At 34.7% G+C, this 20,073-nt stretch overlaps 2 protein-coding genes across 2 annotated transcripts; both read left to right on the forward strand.

The window, feature by feature from the left end:
• The first annotated feature begins 1,692 nt into the window (after positions 1 to 1,692).
• Positions 1,693 to 8,144, forward strand: LOC144848894 (sialate:O-sulfotransferase 2-like). Its single transcript, XM_078705845.1, has 7 exons — positions 1,693 to 1,712; positions 3,571 to 3,740; positions 4,736 to 4,905; positions 5,388 to 5,574; positions 6,011 to 6,187; positions 6,828 to 7,037; positions 7,762 to 8,144. Exons 1-7 carry the CDS (start codon positions 1,693 to 1,695, stop codon positions 8,142 to 8,144), a joined length of 1,317 nt encoding a protein of 438 aa, XP_078561971.1.
• Positions 8,145 to 9,944: 1,800 nt separating this feature from the next.
• LOC144847976 (sialate:O-sulfotransferase 2-like) lies at positions 9,945 to 20,053 on the forward strand. The gene is made up of 7 exons (XM_078704613.1): positions 9,945 to 9,964; positions 11,173 to 11,342; positions 14,696 to 14,865; positions 15,348 to 15,534; positions 15,638 to 15,814; positions 17,053 to 17,262; positions 18,093 to 20,053. Exons 1-7 carry the CDS (start codon positions 9,945 to 9,947, stop codon positions 18,473 to 18,475), a joined length of 1,317 nt encoding a protein of 438 aa, XP_078560739.1. The 3' UTR covers positions 18,476 to 20,053.
• Positions 20,054 to 20,073: the final 20 nt, after the last annotated feature.

Raw genomic sequence — 20,073 nt, forward strand, 5'->3', positions numbered from 1 at the left:
AATAATAACAGTTCATTCTTATTTAGCGCATATAAGTAAACTCTCAATGCGCTGCACATTATTACCCGGTCATTTTGTGTGGATCGGACACGTACGGAAACATACTCCCATAATTATGCAGCTATAGTAATCAGCGCAAAGTTGTGTCTTGATCTAACCGGGTACCGAGGCCTATTTTATACACCTGGATGGAGAGAGGCATATGTAAGTAAAGTGTCTTGCCTAAAGATACATGCGTTGGATTCGAACCACGATCTCACGATCAGTAATTCAACGTCCAACACACTGCCCCACACTACATACTGTATACTGAATCATGATAATGGTTAGTTCGTGTGCAATTCCTAAATAGAATAGACAGAGACGAACACAACATACCCAAGTGATAGACATACACAACAACCACAATATTGTTCCTAAACATTATTGAACAACCATTTAGAAGATGGGTCAGAAGAACTTCCACATTGAGCTTACCTTTTTCTTTCCATCATTTTCGTCTTTCCACAGTATAATATATATTATCCAAGTTTGTATCAAGCACTAACATAACGTATAAAATATAAGATATATTATCATATTCTTTCTATAAAGACACTCAAAATAACTAATTTATAATTAATCATACCTTTAATATGTTGAAAAAGTCGTTAATCAACTTAGAAACCCAATATTTAACTATTTTTTCGATACAACCGATCAACAAAAATCACCCAGGAACACACGCCGCCTCGCTTTCACCCAGATGACATTCGACCTTCACTTATCTACCTCCCTCTACAGCTTCGGTTTACTTCCAACTTTTCCGATGCACAGAGTTTATATTTATTATCGATTGGCTGTAATATGTTTGGATGCACCTCTTTCAGTTTTTATTTTTGCCCTAGGCCCATGCCTATTTCCTGTTTTGTTTAAATTTACAAATTACCATACTCCTTACTGACTTTCAAAACGATACCATTGCTAAGAAAAGAATTAAGGTTTTTAGACAAGGTCCACTCCTAAAAAATGATCCTACAATATTATTAACGCTTTTATTTTTTCTTGTGCTTAATTAGAAGAGAGGTAAATAACCTGTGTTTTACAGCAGAACTGGGTTGGTAAACAAAAATGACACAATAAAGAGCCCTGTATTAGCTTTAAATCGGAAATTCGTTCTTGTCATTGTTTCATTAGTTAACACATAATTTAAGAAAGTGTACTACAGTATGTGATTAACTGGATCTTTGCAAATGTATTATATTTAATCTTTTTTTTTTTTATCAAAACCAATTGACATCAAAATTCAGTCGTTCACGGACATATTCCTGTGGAGAGTTTAAACTCGCGCATGCGTACCACCACCATCTGATACAAACTTACTGTCTGACGCGCGATAATTGTTTCATCATCATCTTCCACACGAAGTTTGCCTTACCGATGAGATGATACTTGAATTGGTGCAGAGTGAATATTTTCCGTATAATCGATGATCTATTTTAATTCAGCGTTTTTAATCTTGCATGGGCCACTAATTTCTACCAAAGTGGAAAACAAACCGCATTGTGACTTTTTCTTTTTGTGTAAAATTTACATAACAAAGGATGAGCAAAGAGTATAACCGAAGGCCACAAAGGAATAACCAAATACTTATCTTAAGCTCTTTAAATTGTTACTTGTACTTACTCGACATAACGCGTTTATAGACCTACGATGAAGGTGTCTAGCATTAGGTAAGTATAACATTTTCTGAATAATATAATATTGTGTACTTTTTTTCTCTTTTGTGGCGTAAACACCACTCTTGTATTCACATTATCATTATTACCTCCTCTCCGCCAAGGAGGTTATGTTTTCACCCCTGTATTTTGTGTGTGCGTGCGTGTGTATGTGTGTGTGTGCGTTTGTGTGTGTGTCTGTGAACAGCCTGGAGGCCACAGGTTTTATCCGATTCTCACCAAATTTGGACACAATGATCTATGCCTCAAAAGCTCGGACGAGTTGGAATTTGAGGGGAAAAGGTCATAGGTCAAGGTCACAACTAACAAAAAACTATTTTACTGCCTAGAGACCACAGTTTTTATCCGATTCTCACCAAACTTAGCCACAATGATCAATGACTCATCATATAATTGTGGTTAAATTTTGAAGGGTCAGGGTCAAAGATCAAGGTCCACAAAAAAAAAAAAAAATAAAAAAAAATAAAATAAAAAAATCTCAGCGGGACTTGAACCTGCGATCTCAACTGTGAGAGGCTGGATACATAACCATTACACCAAATTCTCATCCACAACTTTGTAGTGTGCAGTTAGTCTATTTACATTTAGAACTAATTAAAAAAAATGTGAACAAATATATATATATTTTCCGGGGACATTTTATGTAGGGGAATTTTACAGTAGGCGGAGGTTTGTACTCTCGGAGTACCCTCTAGTTCATATTATTTTCATTATTATCACATTTTTGTTATTTTCTAATGTTTTTTATCACTTACAATTTGATCAACTTCATCAGTGGCATAACCTCCATGGTATGACATTTCAAATCTTGTAAATTCAAAATGTTCATATTTCTTTATACTCTATCCACATTACCTCTTTTTTCGTGAATTTTCTTATATTTTTCTATTCAACCGGTACACTTATAGCAGAAGTAACGGTTTAAAAAGCAACACACAAGTTAACACAATCGGACGATACCTCTGTATCGTTTCTTATGCGCTTACAAAAACAATCAAATCAAAAATTCAATAATTTGAATTTTGAATACTTTACATACAAAGTGTTTTTCCTTAAGGGTAGCTTACACACATACATACATTATAACATTTGTTTCTCTACTTTTTTCTCTCTATTTTTCTGTACAAAGTTTGTGATTAATTAATTATAAATAAGAGCTGCAAAACCCAAAAAGCGAAAACTTGTGAAGGGCTGCCTAAATAAAAAAAAGTACAATGTTATCGTGTTGACATCGTAGGGCACTTATTCGTCAGTCGAGAGCGCTGAACTTTGGCTATCTATTTTAATAGAATTTTTATGTTTGTATTTTATTGTGTTGTGATTTTTGTGTGCTGCTGAGCTAATACTTAAAGAGTGAATATTTACCGTATTGGTAATTGCATACAAAGTTGTCTTCCTCAATGATACCTTTCTCGAGCTGACATCGTAGGGCACTCATTCATCATCCGAGAGCCCTGAACTTTGGCTATACAGTATGTGCATCAGGTTCTCAACATCGTCTGTATTGTATGCATTTTTATGTTTGTATTGTATTGTGTTTTGATGTTTGATTTTATGTGTGCTGTCCATATTTGTTATTTATTTTTTATATCATCTAAATACTTATAGTGCTTCTCTTGCGTTTTATGTATGTTTTTATAACGCAATAAATAAATACGGATGTTTGCAGTGGCATTGCCACTCGACTACTAATAACATCTGCCTAAACTCTTGGGTCTCCGTAGTTTTGTCTACCTAATAATAGTCTGCCTAGGCCTACTTGACCAGGAGTTCGAATGCAAACATAGGCCTCGTGTAGAGTAATGATACACAAATACTATATGAATTGATTGAATTATGTTTTGTTTTACAGACCACATCGTCGACTGCGGGTATTTGCATTACTTGTTCTTCTTGGAATATCAATAGGAATTATTTCTAAGTTAGCGTTGTTTTCACGTAATCTTCAACACATTCGGTCATCAAAAATTAATACAAAACACACATTTTATCCATCAAAAAACCACACTGGAATTATTGAATGTGAGTTAATATTCTAATCTTGTCTTTAGTTGATAGATTTAGAGGAAGGAATGTTTTGCCTTATTTTCCTTCAGAACCGAATTAGTAACGAATTTGAGGGACCGAATTGACTCACGGAAATGAATGGATAGTAAAGACCACAACTATACACTAGGCCCCATTAATGGTTAATGGTTTTAAATTTATATAGCGCAAAATACAAATAGTCTCTATGCGCTGTTAGCACAAGTGTAAAAATGAAAATGTTGATGTAAAATAAACCACGAAATAGCCTAAGAAAACCGAATAAATTTACCAAGACAACAGAAAAATGTCCGAAAACGGAATCTCACATCACCACACTGTTTCACTAATATTTCAAGACAAGCTAGCTATTTTTATTCACAAAGTGTCATAGTGATGAGCATCTGACTATCCTGCCTAACAAACAACAAAATGAATAAAATGTATATGAAAAAATAATGAATTCACACAGAACGAAACAAGTGAGTCTTCGAAGTGAGCTTTGAAGATCGAAACGGAGGGAGACTCACGAATCACCAAATAAAAGGCAAAGAGTTCCACAATTTTGGAGCAGCGACCACGAAAGATCGCTCCCCACATGACTTCTACACCGTGGATAGTCAAGAGTGGTTACTGTAAAGTCAGCGCCCTTGGACGCTTTTTCCATTACTTTGAATCATAAGCCATTTTCTTTGTCATTGTTTTGATTTGTATAATTTCACTCTTGCCTGGTTTTATATAGGCCTAGTCGGCGTTTAGATTTTATGGAAATCAAGTATCGTACATATGAAACGCCATATGTGCCAAAAAACCTTTTACTAATATTAAGTCGAAGCACAATCTAGAACTAAGTATCATACTCGAAACAAATTATTTGTGTACCTTCATATATTTTACCGTGAGTAAAGAGTTAAAAATAATTTCACGCTGTATTTTACCTATATATGTTATCAAATTTACATAAATTTTCTATACTTTTTTCTTCAATAAAGTTACTGGTAAAACATGGATGTCATTCACGGACATCGACAGTCCTGGAGTGTACCGCGCATGCGTGCCACGACCATCTGATGCCAAGTTACTGTCTGCAATAACTGGCGGTATAGTTGAGGAAAGCCAAGGAATGACCGTTATTCATTGTCTATCATTATGCATTGATCGAGTGAGTACGGTACATTCTTCAATATTTACACTCTGAGTGTGAATTGTTATTGCAGAATATAATATAAATCAAGGAGCTTAGCTGCCTAGGCAGAGTAACTTGAAAAAAAAATCGAAGAGAATAAAACCGCCTCAATATTAATTAATGTGTCATTTCGAAAACATTGGTGTTACAGTCATACTTCGTTCCCAGTTGGACGCAACAACACAACCACAGTTCGGGTGATCATCGGTGCGCTTACGTCGCTGTATATCGTCAGCGTAAAGCTTGGTTCCCACTAGCGACGCAACGCAAGGACGTAACGCAAACGTAAATGATTTGACTAATCACAAGCGATGGATTATTCGAACAGTGACCCGTCATTGGTCAACTCGCGTTGCGCGTACGTCCTTGAGTTGCGTTTTCCAAGCCGGCCGTAGATCCAAAACATATAATGAATAATAAAATTGTATTCAATATTATAAGTAAACTTTTGTTTTTAGGGGTATACATATACTGCACTGGGAAGAGGAACCCAGTGTCTATGTGGTAACATCCAAGATAAAGACAGCGAACTATTTTTAGGAGATTACCAAGATAGCAGATTTTGTGACACACCTTGTGGTGGTGAGGCGCATTACAGTTGTGGTGGCAGACACTATTTATCTATCTATCGCACAAGTGTTCCAGGTTAGTACATTTATTATATTTAGAATTAGTACAATAACAGTTTTAATACACTTTTGAGTTTTGTCTTTCCGGTTCGATTATTCTTGTAGTGCCAAACTCGTTGTGAATGCTTCTTTTTGACTTTAAAAGCAACAGAAATAACTGGCATTTGTTATTTTGATTTAATCTCTTTTATTATTGTATACTTTATAGACTTTTTAACCCACAGGTTGTGATAATTTTATAAATTTTGGAAATAAAGTTATAGATCCAAAGCATAATAATAAATAGAATTGTGAATATAATTCGTAATTCACCCACTAAACAGTTAAACTGGAAACTGGCTGGAATTTTTTTCCTTTTTTAAAGGTAATTTTGCATGCTTTAATAACAAATTAATTTCACAAATAATTATATATTATGTGATTCCCACCAACAAAAATACTTTTATGTTTAGATCAGCGATGTGTCGATGTGAAGTTGAAACCTAAGGGAAGTTTGCCCTTCGTGGCACTAGCAAGTTACCCTAGATCGGGCAACACGTGGACCAGACAACTCATTGAAAAAGCCTCAGGCATCCGAACTGGTAGCACTATGTGGAGACATGAAATGAAAGTGGCGATTTCCAAGAAAGGTTTGTTTACAAAATATTAAGTCAAATTATCTAATCATTAGGACTATTAGTGAAAACATTTTCCTCTGGTTTTGATTAGTATATTGATATGTAGTTCATTGATTGTAAACCATTAATTTTAACTTATGTCTTGAAACGTAATATCAATTGTTGTTATTGTTTTTTTTATTTTTTTTTTATTTATTGTACATCCAACAGTGTAAACACCAATTACAGGATGAAATATACATATATATATATATATATATATATATATATAAGAACTATATAACAATTAGAATCATATTTAAACATTAATAAAATAATTTACAATTGAAAATTATTTAAAATTATCTAACCAACTTATGTATCAGACATTTAAACTTAGAAAAACTACAATAAAAAATATCTAATTCACAATTTTCAACAACGCAACTATTATAAGCAGATGACAGTCTACGAAAAATACCATTTTTACAAACATTTACAACACATTTGTTCTAAGATGTAGCGCCGCTAGCGGGAGTTTATATTATTTTTTTAAAAGGCGATTCAAGCAAGTATAGGTATGACACGCCGCGTGTGCCAACATTTTTATGAATAGTAAATCGCCGTCTTGTAGAACCTCAGTTTAAAAAAAAATTTTTTTGTTTAAATATAGTATTTTTAGGTGGAAATATTAACTACAAGTTACAGAGGACTATATGTATAAAATCACATTCGCACAAGGTACAAGATATCAAGGAATTCAAGGGGGCAATATTGTTGATTCGGAATCCCTATCGTACGTTAGTAGCTGAAGTATTCAGACGATTAATGATCGTTAAAAACAAAAATTTGACAGCAGTTTTAAAATACTTTAAATCCGAAGGTACGTTACACATCACTTACTATTTACGCGTGTATTGGGTTGAGAAAACAGTATATTATATAATAAATAAATATTGTGCACTACGTGTTACTGTATTTATTATTGTAACACAGTGAAGCTCGGCTCCCACCTGGACGCAACGCAAGCAAGCAAGCAAGCCTGTTGACCAATGACAAGCAACTGTTGGAATAATCCATCGCTCGTCATTGGTCAAATCACTTACATTGCGTTGCGTCTCTAGTGGGAACCTAGCTTAAAAGTGAATGGTGCGTCAACTGGTCAAATTGAATTTAAACTGACGGACCGTACCAAAAGAAAAAGTATTTTAATGATAATCATGTTTTGTACTTGTACTGATAAACTTTTAAAATCAATATTGTGATATTGAAAATGTTGTCCGTGTCATGTAAAAGACAAGTAGATAAATGTGAGGTTGGTTGTACATTGTTGGGACCTAATGGTAAACGGACTTGACGGACAAAGACAACATGCATCATGTACCTTAGACTTGCCCCAGGTCTGTAGTTGTTTTGAGGCTTTTCGATGTTTGTCTGAAATATAGCTCTAGTAGTATACGTATGAAACGCCATATGTGCAAAAATATTTATCTTTAGTACTACAGTAATATTAAGGCAAAACTCCGTCTGGAACCGAGACATGTATCCGTTCTCGGATTATCATTAAAATATGTGTAATACAGTATTAACTATTATTATTCTTACAGATTGGAATGCTTTCGTTGATGTTCAGATTAATGATTGGCGAGACACTGCCCTCAATTGGATTAACAACACTCCTAAAATACTTGTAGTGCACTATGAGGAACTCGAAGACAACACATTTAAAGAAATACACAGAATGATGGATTTCTTAAATGTATTCACTACAGACAACAGAATAAAATGTGCAATACAGGAACATCCGTCCTCAAAATCGACGGGCCTATCACTTGGAAACTATTTTCGCAAAACCAGAGTATATTTGACCAACAATCCATTTAGTGATAGCCAACAAGAACTGATAGATAGAAATATTGAGATGGTTAATGCCACACTCAATATCAAAGGTCTTACGCCATTACCTGCCTATTCAGTGACTGTATTTTAAGTATGAACATTGAGTACAGATAGAATTTGTCAAGAAAACCTGGCCGTTTTAATTACATCGGTTTTAATTTTTTTTTGTAAACACTGTTGCTGCGAAAAAGAATCTTCGTTACGTATATTTACCACCAATGTAAAATAGACCCTGTACGCTACTGTACATAATAATAACAGTTCATTCTTATTTAGCGCATATAAGTAAACTCTCAATGCGCTGCACATTATTACCCGGTCATTTTGTGTGGATCCGACACGTACGGAAACATACTCCCATAATTATGCAGCTATAGTAATCAGCGCAAAGTTGTGTCTTGATCTAACCGGGTACCGAGGCCTATTTTATACACCTGGATGGAGAGAGGCATATGTAAGTAAAGTGTCTTGCCTAAAGATACATGAGTTGGATTCGAACCACGATCTCACGATCAGTAATTCAACGTCCAACACACTGCCCCACACTACATACTGTATACTGAATCATGATAATGGTTAGTTCGTGTGCAATTCCTAAATAGAATAGACAGAGACGAACACAACATACCCAAGTGATAGACATACACAACAACCACAATATTGTTCCTAAACATTATTGAACAACCATTTAGAAGATGGGTCAGAAGAACTTCCACATTGAGCTTACCTTTTTCTTTCCATCATTTTCGTCTTTCCACAGTATAATATATATTATCCAAGTTTGTATCAAGCACTAACATAACGTATAAAATATAAGATATATTATCATATTCTTTCTATAAAGACACTCAAAATAACTAATTTTAATATGTTGAAAAAGTCGTTAATCAACTTAGAAACCCAATATTTAACTATTTTTTCGATACAACCGATCAACAAAAATCACCCAGGAACACACGCCGCCTCGCTTTCACCCAGATGACATTCGACCTTCACTTATCTACCTCCCTCTACAGCTTCGGTTTACTTCCAACTTTTCCGATGCACAGAGTTTATATTTATTATCGATTGGCTGTAATATGTTTGGATGCACCTCTTTCAGTTTTTATTTTTGCCCTAGGCCCATGCCTATTTCCTGTTTTGTTTAAATTTACAAATTACCATACTCCTTACTGACTTTCAAAACGATACCATTGCTAAGAAAAGAATTAAGGTTTTTAGACAAGGTCCACTCCTAAAAAATGATCCTACAATATTATTAACGCTTTTATTTTTTCTTGTGCTTAATTAGAAGAGAGGTAAATAACCTGTGTTTTACAGCAGAACTGGGTTGGTAAACAAAAATGACACAATAAAGAGCCCTGTATTAGCTTTAAATTGGAAATTCGTTCTTGTCATTGTTTCATTAGTTAACACATAATTTAAGAAAGTGTACTACAGTATGTGATTAACTGGATCTTTGCAAATGTATTATAGTTAATCTTTTTTTTAATCAAAATTCAGTCGTTCACGGACATATTCCTGTGGAGAGTTTAAACTCGCGCATGCGTGCCACCACCATCTGATACAAACTTACTGTCTGACGCGCGATAATTGTTTCATCATCATCTTCCACACGAAGTTTGCCTTACCGATGAGAGGATACTTGAATTGGTGCAGAGTGAATATTTTCCGTATAATCGATTATCTATTTTAATTCAGCGTTTTTAGTCTTGCATGGGCCACTAATTACTGGAAAACAAACCGCATTGTGACTTTTTCTTTTTGTGTAAAATTTACATAACAAAGGATGTGCAAAGAGTATAACCGAAGGTCACAAAGGAATAACCAAACTTAAGCTCTTCAAATTGTTACTTGTACTTACTCGACATAACGCGTTTATAGACCTACGATGAAGGTGTTTAGCATTAGGTAAGTATAACATTTTCTGAATAATATAATATTGTGTACTTTTTTTCTCTTTTGTGGCCTAAACACCACTCTTGTATTCACATTATCATTATTCATATTATTTTCATTATTATCACATTTTTGTTATTTTCTAATGTTTTTTATCACTTACAATTTGATCAACTTCATCAGTGGCATAACCTCCATGGTATGACATTTTAAATTTTGTAAATTCAAAATGTTCATATTTCTTTATACTCGATCCATATTACCTCTTTTTTTCGTGAATTTTCTTATATTTTTCTATTCAACCGGTACACTTATAGCAGAAGTAACGGTTTAAAAAGCAACACACAAGTTAACACAATCGGACGATACCTCTGCATCGTTTCTTATGTGCTTACAAAAAAATCAAATAAAAAATTCAATAATTTGAATTTTGAATACTTTACATACAAAGTGTTTTTCCTCAAGGGTAGCTTACACACATACATACATTATAACATTTATTTCTCTACTTTTTTCTCTCTATTTTTCTGTACAAAGTTTGTGATTAATTAATTATAAATAAGAGCTGTAAAACCCAAAAAGCGAAAACTTGTGAAGGGCTGCCTAAATAAAAAAAGGGTACAATGTTATCGTGTTGACATCGTAGGGCACTTATTCGTTAGTCGAGGGCGCTGAACTTTGGCTATCTGTTTCGTGTTGTGATTTTTGTGTGCTGCTGAGCTAATACTTGAAGAGTGAATATTTACCGTATTGGTAATTGTATACAAAGTTGTCTTCCTCAATGGTACCTTTCTCGAGCTGACATCGTAGGGCACTCATTCATCATCCGAGAGCCCTGAACTTTGGCTATACAGTATGTGCATCAGGTTCTCAACATCGTCTGTATTGTATGCATTTTTATGTTTGCATTGTATTGTGTTTTGATGTTTGATTTTATGTGTGCTGCCCATATTTGTTATTTATTTTTTATATCATCTAAATACTTATAGCGCTTCTCTTGCGTTTTATGTATGTTTTTATAACGCAATAAATAAATACGGATATTTGCAGTGGCATTGCCACTAATAACATCTGCCTAAACTCTTGGGTCTCCGTAGTTTTGTGTACCTAATGATAGTCTGCCTAGGCCTACTTGACCAGGAGTTCGAATGCAAACATACGTGTAGAGTAATGATACACAAATACTATATGAATTGATTGATTTATGTTTTGTTTTACAGATCACATCGTCGACTGCGGGTATTTGCATTACTTGGTCTTCTTGGAATATCAATACGAATTATTTCTAAGTTAGCGTTGTTTTCACGTAATCTTCGACACATTCGGTCATCAAAAATTAATACAAAACACACATTTTATCCATCAAAAAACCACACTGGAATTATTGAATGTGAGTTAATATTCTAATCTTGTCTTTAGTTGATAGATTTAGAGGAAGGAATGTTTTGCCTTATTTTCATTCAGAACCGAATTAGTAACGAATTTGAGGGACCGAATTGACTCACGGAAATGAAGGGGATGGTAAAGACCACAACTATATACTAGGCCCCATTAATGGTTAATGGTTTTAAATTTGTATAGCGCAAAATACATATATAGTCTCTATACGCTGTTAGCACAAGTGTGAAAATGAAAATGTTGATGTAAAATAAATCACGAAATAGCCTAAGAAAACCGAATAAATTTACCAAGACAACAGAAAAAAAGTCCGAAAACGGAATCTCACATCACCACACTGTTTCACTAACTTGTCAAGACAAGCTAGCTATCTATTCACAAGTGTCATAGTGATGAGCATCTGACTATCCTGCCTAAGAAACAATAAAATGAATAAAATGTATATGAAAAAATAATGAATTCACACAGAACGAAACAAGTGAGTCTTCGAAGTGAGCTTTGAAGATCGAAACGGAGGGAGACTCACGAATCACCAAAGGCAAAGAGTTCCACAATTTTGGAGCAGCGACCACGAAAGATCGCTCCCCACATGACTTCTACACCGTGGATAGTCAAGAGTGGTTACTGTAAAGGGACGCTTTTTCCATTACTTTGAATCATAAGCTATTTTCTTTGTCATTGTTTTGATTTGTATAATTTCACTCTTGCCTGGTTTTACAGGGCCGTAGCCAGGATCTGTCAAGGGGGGGGGGGGGGGGGACACTAAGTATTTGGGTCATGTCACACCTCCCCCTCCCCCCCACCTGGGGGTGGGGCCTGAGGCAAGCGAATTTTGTTAAATGACACCCCTAGATGGCCGGAAAAGACACTCTCATGCAGCATGCTACCAATGAGCAAAACGATCGTACTTGGACTCGTGGACTATTTAAAGGACGATAACATTTGTTGCCGTATGTTAGATGCGCGTGCTCTGTGCGGAACCGCCGATTGTTTGATCATTTACTCGGTATTTTGTTTTGCGTTCAAGTTCAATGCGAACGTACGTCTAGGAGAAGCCCCGAAAAAAGCACACTGGGTCAAGGCAAATGCAATTCTTATTATAGCTCTCTATAATATTTATTTACAGCAATTTGTTGAGGAAATTAAATATGCCAATGTAAATAGGTGATATTGATACATTTGAGTACGTATCGGCTGGTGGTCTAGAAAAAAAAAAATCGGATGTCATGTGAACTACAGTACATGATACCATAGATACTATAGTGTAAAATATTAATATTCACTATAATCCTCTATGATACATTATACTCAGGGCCGTAGCCAGGATCTGTCAAGGGGGGGTTCAGACACTAAGTATTTGGGTCACTGCCCCGCGCCCGGTGGGGTCTGAGGCGAATTTTGATAAATGACACCCCTTGATGGCCGGAAATGGTACTCTCGCACATAACATTCATGATAAATGGCACCTCTAATTGGCCGGAAAAAACACTCTCATGCAGCATGCTACCATTAAACAAAACGATCGTACTTTTTTCCTCCTCCTCACACACGTGGACTATTTAAAGGACGATAATATTTGTTGCCGTATGTTAGATGCGCGTGCTCTGTGTGCTGAACCACCGCCGATTGTTTGATCATTCACTCGGTATTTTGTTTTGCGTTCAAGTTACAAGCCCCCCAAAAAAAGCACAATTTGGGTGAGAAGGCAAATTCAATGCTTATTATAGCCAGGGGCGGACCCAGGGGTGTTTCCCTTGTGGCCCGGGCAACACCCTTAATTTCATACTAAATGTTGTTTCTGCCACTAAATTAAAATTGAGTTCCATTTCATCGTATACAATATCCATCCGGACCCGGAACTTGATAGGCTTAGTCATAAAGTAGTTACAGAGTTGCAGGGCATTTTATCATTGTTGAATGTTTTGATATTAGCCTAATTGTTAAAACGACCTTCACAACCAAAATATTTCTTTGTAATAAAATTTATTTTAAATGGAACGCTACAAAAATAATCCTCTGCTTCATCAGAGCATGAATACTCAATAACCAGACAAGAACGTATCTTTATTACGTTTTACTATCAATACATTTTCATATCACGCAATCCATTTTTCAACAATATAGTGGTATAATAATAACATTTTGAGGGATTAGTTACAGTTTGACTTTGAATAAACCATTGGTAATTTACTGAAAATCCAAAATGAACTTGTGTTATAATACAAACAACATTATTCAATCAAAGAAACGCTCTACTACACATGAGAAATAGCCTACCCACGCATAGCAGTGTTATTAGAGCCATAACAGATTACCTCTAATGGATCAATCATTCACATTCAAAAATTCATCGACAAACGAAATATAGCCTATATTCATTCCTTTCAAATATTAGGCATATTGCCAAGGCTAATAATCGATTTGTCCATAATTATTGCGTTTTGCCGGGGGTTTTCCATAATCTAAGGCCAATTTTTAGGCCAAATCATAATTGTGCGTATAGTTTTGTATTTCCGATGCGTGTAATAAGGTATGAGTTATTCACGAACGAGTTTACGAATTTTTCAATTTACAAATAACCTTTTGTATTGTGGGGCACGTATTTGTTGGAGGATTTTCAGAGATGAGGGTGGTGAGGTATTGGGGATGTCGGGGATGGGGGTTCGCAGTCGGTTAAGGGGGAGGGGGGCGGGTTGGGGTTCGCTGTAAAGGGGGGTTCGCCCGAACCATAAAAACCCCCTGGCTACGGGCCTGTTTTATATAGGCCTAGTCGGCGTTTAGATTCATATGTGCCAAAAAACCTTTTACTTAGGCCTATATTAAGTCGAAGCACAATCTAGAACTAAGTATCATACTCGCAACAAATTATTTGTGTACAGTACCTTCATATATTTTAGAAGAGTGAAGTGAAGAGTTAATAATTTCACGCTGTATTTTACCCAATAGCCTACCCACGCATAGCAGTGTTATTAGAGCCATAACAGATTACCTCTAATGGATCAATCATTCACATTCAAAAATTCATCGACAAACGAAATATAGCCTATATTCATTCCTTTCAAATATTAGGCATATTGCCAAGGCTAATAATCGATTTGTCCATAATTATTGCGTTTTGCCGGGGGTTTTCCATAATCTAAGGCCAATTTTTTTACTTAGGCCTATATTAAGTCGAAGCACAATCTAGAACTAAGTATCATACTCGCAACAAATTATTTGTGTACAGTACCTTCATATATTTTAGAAGAGTGAAGTGAAGAGTTAATAATTTCACGCTGTATTTTACCTATATATGTTATCAAATCCAATTTACATAAATTTTCTATACTTTTTTCTTCAATAAAGTTACTGGTAAAACATGGATGTCATTCACGGACATCGACAGTCCTGGAGTGTACCGCGCATGCGTGCCACGACCATCTGATGCCAAGTTACTGTCTGCAATAACTGGTGGTATAGTTGAGGAAAGCCAAGGAATGACCGTTATTCATTGTCTATCATTATGCATTGATCGAGTGAGTACGGTACATTCTTCAATATTTACACTCTGAGTGTGAATTGTTATTGCAGAATATAATATAAATGAAGGAGCTTAGCTGCCTAGGCAGAGTAACTTAAAAAAAAAATCGACGAAAATAAAACCGCCTCAATATTAACTAATGTGTCATTTCGAAAACATTGGTGTTACAGTCATACTTCATTCCCAGTTGGACGCAACAACACAACCACAGTTCGGGTGATCATCGGTGCGCTTACGTCACTGTATATCGTCAGCGTAAAGCTTGGTTCCCACTAGCGACGCAACACAAGGACGTAACGCAAACGTAAATGATTTGACCAATCACAAGCGATGGATTATTCGAACAGTGACCCGTCATTGGTCAACTCGCGTTGTGCGTACGTCCTTGAGTTGCGTTTTCCAAGCCGGCCGTAGATCCAAAACATATAATGAATAATAAAATCGTATTCAATATTATAAGTAAACTTTTGTTTTTAGGGGTATACATATACTGCACTGGGAAGAGGAACCCAGTGTCTATGTGGTAACATCCAAGATAAAGACAGCGAACTATATTTAGGAGATTACCAAGATAGCAGATTTTGTGACACACCTTGTGGTGGTGAGGCGCATTACAGTTGTGGTGGCAAACACTATTTATCTATCTATCGCACAAGTGTTCCAGGTTAGTACATTTATTATATTTAATAATAATGCATTATTTAGTAGCATATGCTACCAACCCACCAACAAAATATGCCCACCAACAAAAATACTTTTATGTTTAGATCAGCGATGTGTCGATGTGAAGTTGAAACCTAAGGGAAGTTTGCCCCTCGTGGCACTAGCAAGTTACCCTAGATCGGGCAACACGTGGACCAGACAACTCATTGAAAAAGCCTCAGGCATCCCAACTGGTAGCACTATGTGGAGAAATGAAATGAAAATGGCGATTTCCAAAAAAGGTTGGTATACAAAATATTAAGTCAAATTATCTAATCATTAGGACTATTAGTGAAAACATTTTCCTCTGGTTTTGATTAGTATATTGATATGTAGTTCATTGATTGTAAACCATTAACTTTAACTTTTAAGTTAAGTTTAAGTTTTAAGTTAAAATTAATGGTTTACAATAAATGAACTACATATAATATCAATTGTTGTTATTGTTTTTGTTTTGTTTTTTTATTTATTGTACATCCAACAGTGTAAACACACCAATTACAGGATGAATTATACATAATATACATACATATATATATATATATATATATATAAGCTCTGCTAACTTTTCTGGCTGTTTACTTTATCGTTCTGATTTTAGCTTTTCGCTTTTTTATTTGTATCTCCATTGAGATCCAGCCACTGATACCCACAGCATTGTCATTTTTTTTCAGTAATTTGCCTTTGGATTTATATATATATATATATAAATCCAAAGGCAAATTACTGAAAAAAAATGACAATGCTGTGGGTATCAGTGGCTGGATCTCAATGGAGATACAAATAAAAAAAGCGAAAAGCTAAATCAAAACGATAAAGTAAACAGCCAGAAAAGTTAGCAGAGCTTTCGGGCAACACTAGCCCTTCATCAGTGCAAGTGAGGGAATTTGGTATATATATATATATATATATATATATATATATATATATATATATATATATATGTATATATATATATATATATATATATAAGAACTATATAACAATTAGAATCATATTTAAACATTAATAAAATAATTTAAAATTTAAAATTATTTAAAATTATCTAACAAACTTATGTATCAGACATTTAAACTTAGAAAAACTACAATAAAAAATATCTAATTCACAATTTTCAACAACACAACTATTATAAGCAGATGACAGTATACGAAAAATACCATTTTTACAAACATTTACAACACATTTGTTCTAAGATGTAGCGTATATTCGTTTTTTAAAAGGCGATTCAAGCAAGTATAGGTATGACACGCCGCGTGTGCCAACATTTTTGTAATAGTAAATTGCCGTCTTGTAGAACCTCGAAAATCAATACTTTTAAAATGTATAAAGCATTTCAGTGCTATGTACAGTAGTATTTTTGTTGTTGTTCAGTGCTTCCTTTTCTATTAATATGGATGTAATAACATTTTGTTTTGAATTAAATATTTCTTAGCACAACACAATAATTATTATTAACTATATTTTTGTTTAAATATAGTATTTTTAGGTGGAAATATTAACTACAAGTTACAGAGGACTATATGCATAAAATCACATTCGCACAAGGTACAAGATATCAAGGAATTCAAGGGGGCAATATTGTTGATTCGGAATCCCTATCGTACGTTAGTAGCTGAAGTATTCAGACGATTAATGATCGTTGAAAACAAAAATTTGACAGCAATTTCAAAATACTTTAAATCCGAAGGTACGTTACACATCACTTACTATTTACGCGTGTATTGGGTTGAGAAAACAGTATATTATATAATAAATAAATATTGTGCACTACGTGTTACTGTATTTATTATTGTAACACAGTGAAGCTCGGCTCCCACCTGGACGCAACGCAAGCAAGCAAGCAAGCCTGTTGACCAATGACAAGCAACTGTTGGAATAATCCATCGCTCGTCATTGGTCAAATCACTAAAGCTTGGTTCCCACTAGAACGTAACGCAAAGACGTAAACGCAACGCAAGCGTTTTAACCAATGACAAGCGAAGTTATAGACAGTTAGCAATCACAAGCGAATAAGCCATCGCTTGTGATTAGTCAATTCACTTGCGTTGCGTTGCATCTCTAGTGGGAACCTAGCTTAAGTGAATGGTGCGTCAACTGGTCAAATTGAATTTAAAACTGACGGACCGTACCAAAAGAAAAAGTATTTTAATGATGATCATGTTTTGTTCTTGTACTGATAAACTTTTAAAATCAATATTGTGATATTGAAAATGTTGTCCGTGTCAGGTAAAAGATTGGTTGTACATTGGTGGGACCTAATGGTGAACGGACTTGACGGACAAAGACAACATGCATCATGTACCTTAGACTTGCCCCAGGTCTGTAGTTATTTTGAGGCTTTTCGATGTTTGTCTGAAATAGCTCTAGTAGTATACGTATGAAACGCTATATGTGCCAAAATATTTATCTTTAGTACTACAGTAATATTAAGGCAAAACTCCGTCTGGAACCGAGACATGTATCCGGATTATCATTAAAATATGTGTAATACAGTATTAACTATTATTATTCTTACAGATTGGAATGCTTTCGTTGAAGTTCAGATTAATGATTGGCGAGACACTGCCCTCAATTGGATTAACAACACTCCTAAAATACTTGTAGTGCACTATGAGGAACTCGAAGACAACACATTTAAAGAAATACACAGAATGATGGATTTCTTAAATGTATTCACTACAGACAACAGAATAAAATGTGCAATACAGGAACATCCGTCCTCAAAATCGACGGGCCTATCACTTGGAAACCATTTTCGCAAAACCAGAGTATATTTGACCAACAATCCATTTAGTGATAGCCAACAAGAACTGATAAATAGAAATATTGAGATGGTTAATTCCACACTAAATATCAAAGGTCTTACGCCATTACCTGCCTATTCAGTGACTGTATTTTAAGTATGAACATTGAGTACAGATAGAATTTGTCAAGAAAACCTGGCCGTTTTAATTACATCGGTTTTAATTTTTTTTGTAAACGACTGTTGCTGCTAAAAAGAATCTTCGTTACGTATATTTACCACCAATGTAAAATAGGCCCTGTACGCTACTGTACATAATAATAACAGTTCATTCTTATTTAGCGCATATAAGTAAACTCTCAATGCGCTGCACATTATTACTCCCATAATTATGCAGCTATAGTAATCAGCGCAAAGTTGTGTCTTGATCTAACCGGGTACCTAGGCCTATTTAATACACCTGGGTGGAGAGAGGCATATGTAAGTAAAGTGTCTTGCCTAAAGATACATGAGTTGGATTCGAACCACGATCTCACGATCAGTAATTCAACGTCCAACACACTGCATACTGTTCTTGTATACTGAATCATGATAATGGTTAGTTCGTGTGCAATTCCTAAATAGAATAGACAGAGACGAACACAACATACCCAAGTGATAGACATACACAACAACCACAATATTGTACCTAAACATTATTGAACAACCATTTAGAAGATGGGTCAGAAGAACTTCCACATTGAGCTTACCTTTTTCTTTCCATCATTTTCGTCTTTCCACAGTATAATATATATTATCCAAGTTTGTATCAAGCACTAACATAACGTATAAAATATAAGATATATTATCATATTCTTTCTGCTTCTTTATCCAAATAACATGTTCAACGTGCTTGTGTAAGAAAGCACCTGTAATATTCTGAAAGCCGGACTGTGACGTCAAGAATGTTGGTGGTTGTTTTTCAAAACTGTTGTAGCGCCACCTTTAAAAGTGTTCAATCAATACTTCTAAAGCTCTGTCCACACTATCAAACTTTATATGACAAAACAAAATGTGATGTGCTCATATGGACATGATGATGTCATATTACTACTATATTTAAGCATATCACTACCATATTTAAGCATATCACTACCATATTGGTGCACATCACACTTTTTTTGTCAAACTAGTTTTATAGTGTAGACAGAGCTTTAGGTAACGTGTAAAAATAATATTTACCGAAATGCTATGTGAATTTATACAGAGACTGTTAATATCAATTAATAGTCTAAAAAATGACACATTGGTTGGTTATTTAAACTAATTTATTTACATAAAAATACATCCCTGTTTTAGTGTACAAATATATGAAACTTAATGTTGACTCTATTGCATGACGTAATCAACTTAAACTGAATTTAGTAAAATCCATCCGTGACAGAAAGAGTGAAATTACATTGCATAATTTCAATATTCTGGTTAAGGAAGTACATTGATTGAAATTACAATTATATGTTAATTAATGCTGTTGGCGTTCCATAGTTATTATACTATTTTTGTTTCTTTATTCGTTTGATAAGATTTTAAAATATATCTGTAATATAAAATATAAATAGGTACTGTCTGTAATTCTTTATAACTAATTAATTTTATATGGATCAGTGAAAATTATTTTTCAGTAAGATACCAATATAAATTGAACCCCATCGCAGCAGCGAGGGATCGTTTTTATTTAATTATGCTTAGCATAAAATCATTGAAATAATTTTTATT

Source organism: Antedon bifida, chromosome 7, assembly GCF_963402885.1.
Source record: "Antedon bifida chromosome 7, ecAntBifi1.1, whole genome shotgun sequence".
Lineage (NCBI taxonomy): Eukaryota > Metazoa > Echinodermata > Crinoidea > Comatulida > Antedonidae > Antedon > Antedon bifida.

Bases quoted from the DNA above. Each gene is read 5' to 3' on its own strand.
- LOC144848894 (XM_078705845.1), top strand. From the start codon at position 1,693: ATGAAGGTGTCTAGCATTAG. The intron at 1,713-3,570 runs GTAAGTATAACA...TTTGTTTTACAG, and splicing joins ATGAAGGTGTCTAGCATTAG to ACCACATCGTCGACTGCGGG. The intron at 3,741-4,735 runs GTGAGTTAATAT...TCTTCAATAAAG, and splicing joins CCACACTGGAATTATTGAAT to TTACTGGTAAAACATGGATG.
- LOC144847976 (XM_078704613.1), top strand. From the start codon at position 9,945: ATGAAGGTGTTTAGCATTAG. The intron at 15,535-15,637 runs GTTAGTACATTT...TTTTATGTTTAG, and splicing joins CTATCGCACAAGTGTTCCAG to ATCAGCGATGTGTCGATGTG. The intron at 15,815-17,052 runs GTTGGTATACAA...GTTTAAATATAG, and splicing joins AATGGCGATTTCCAAAAAAG to TATTTTTAGGTGGAAATATT.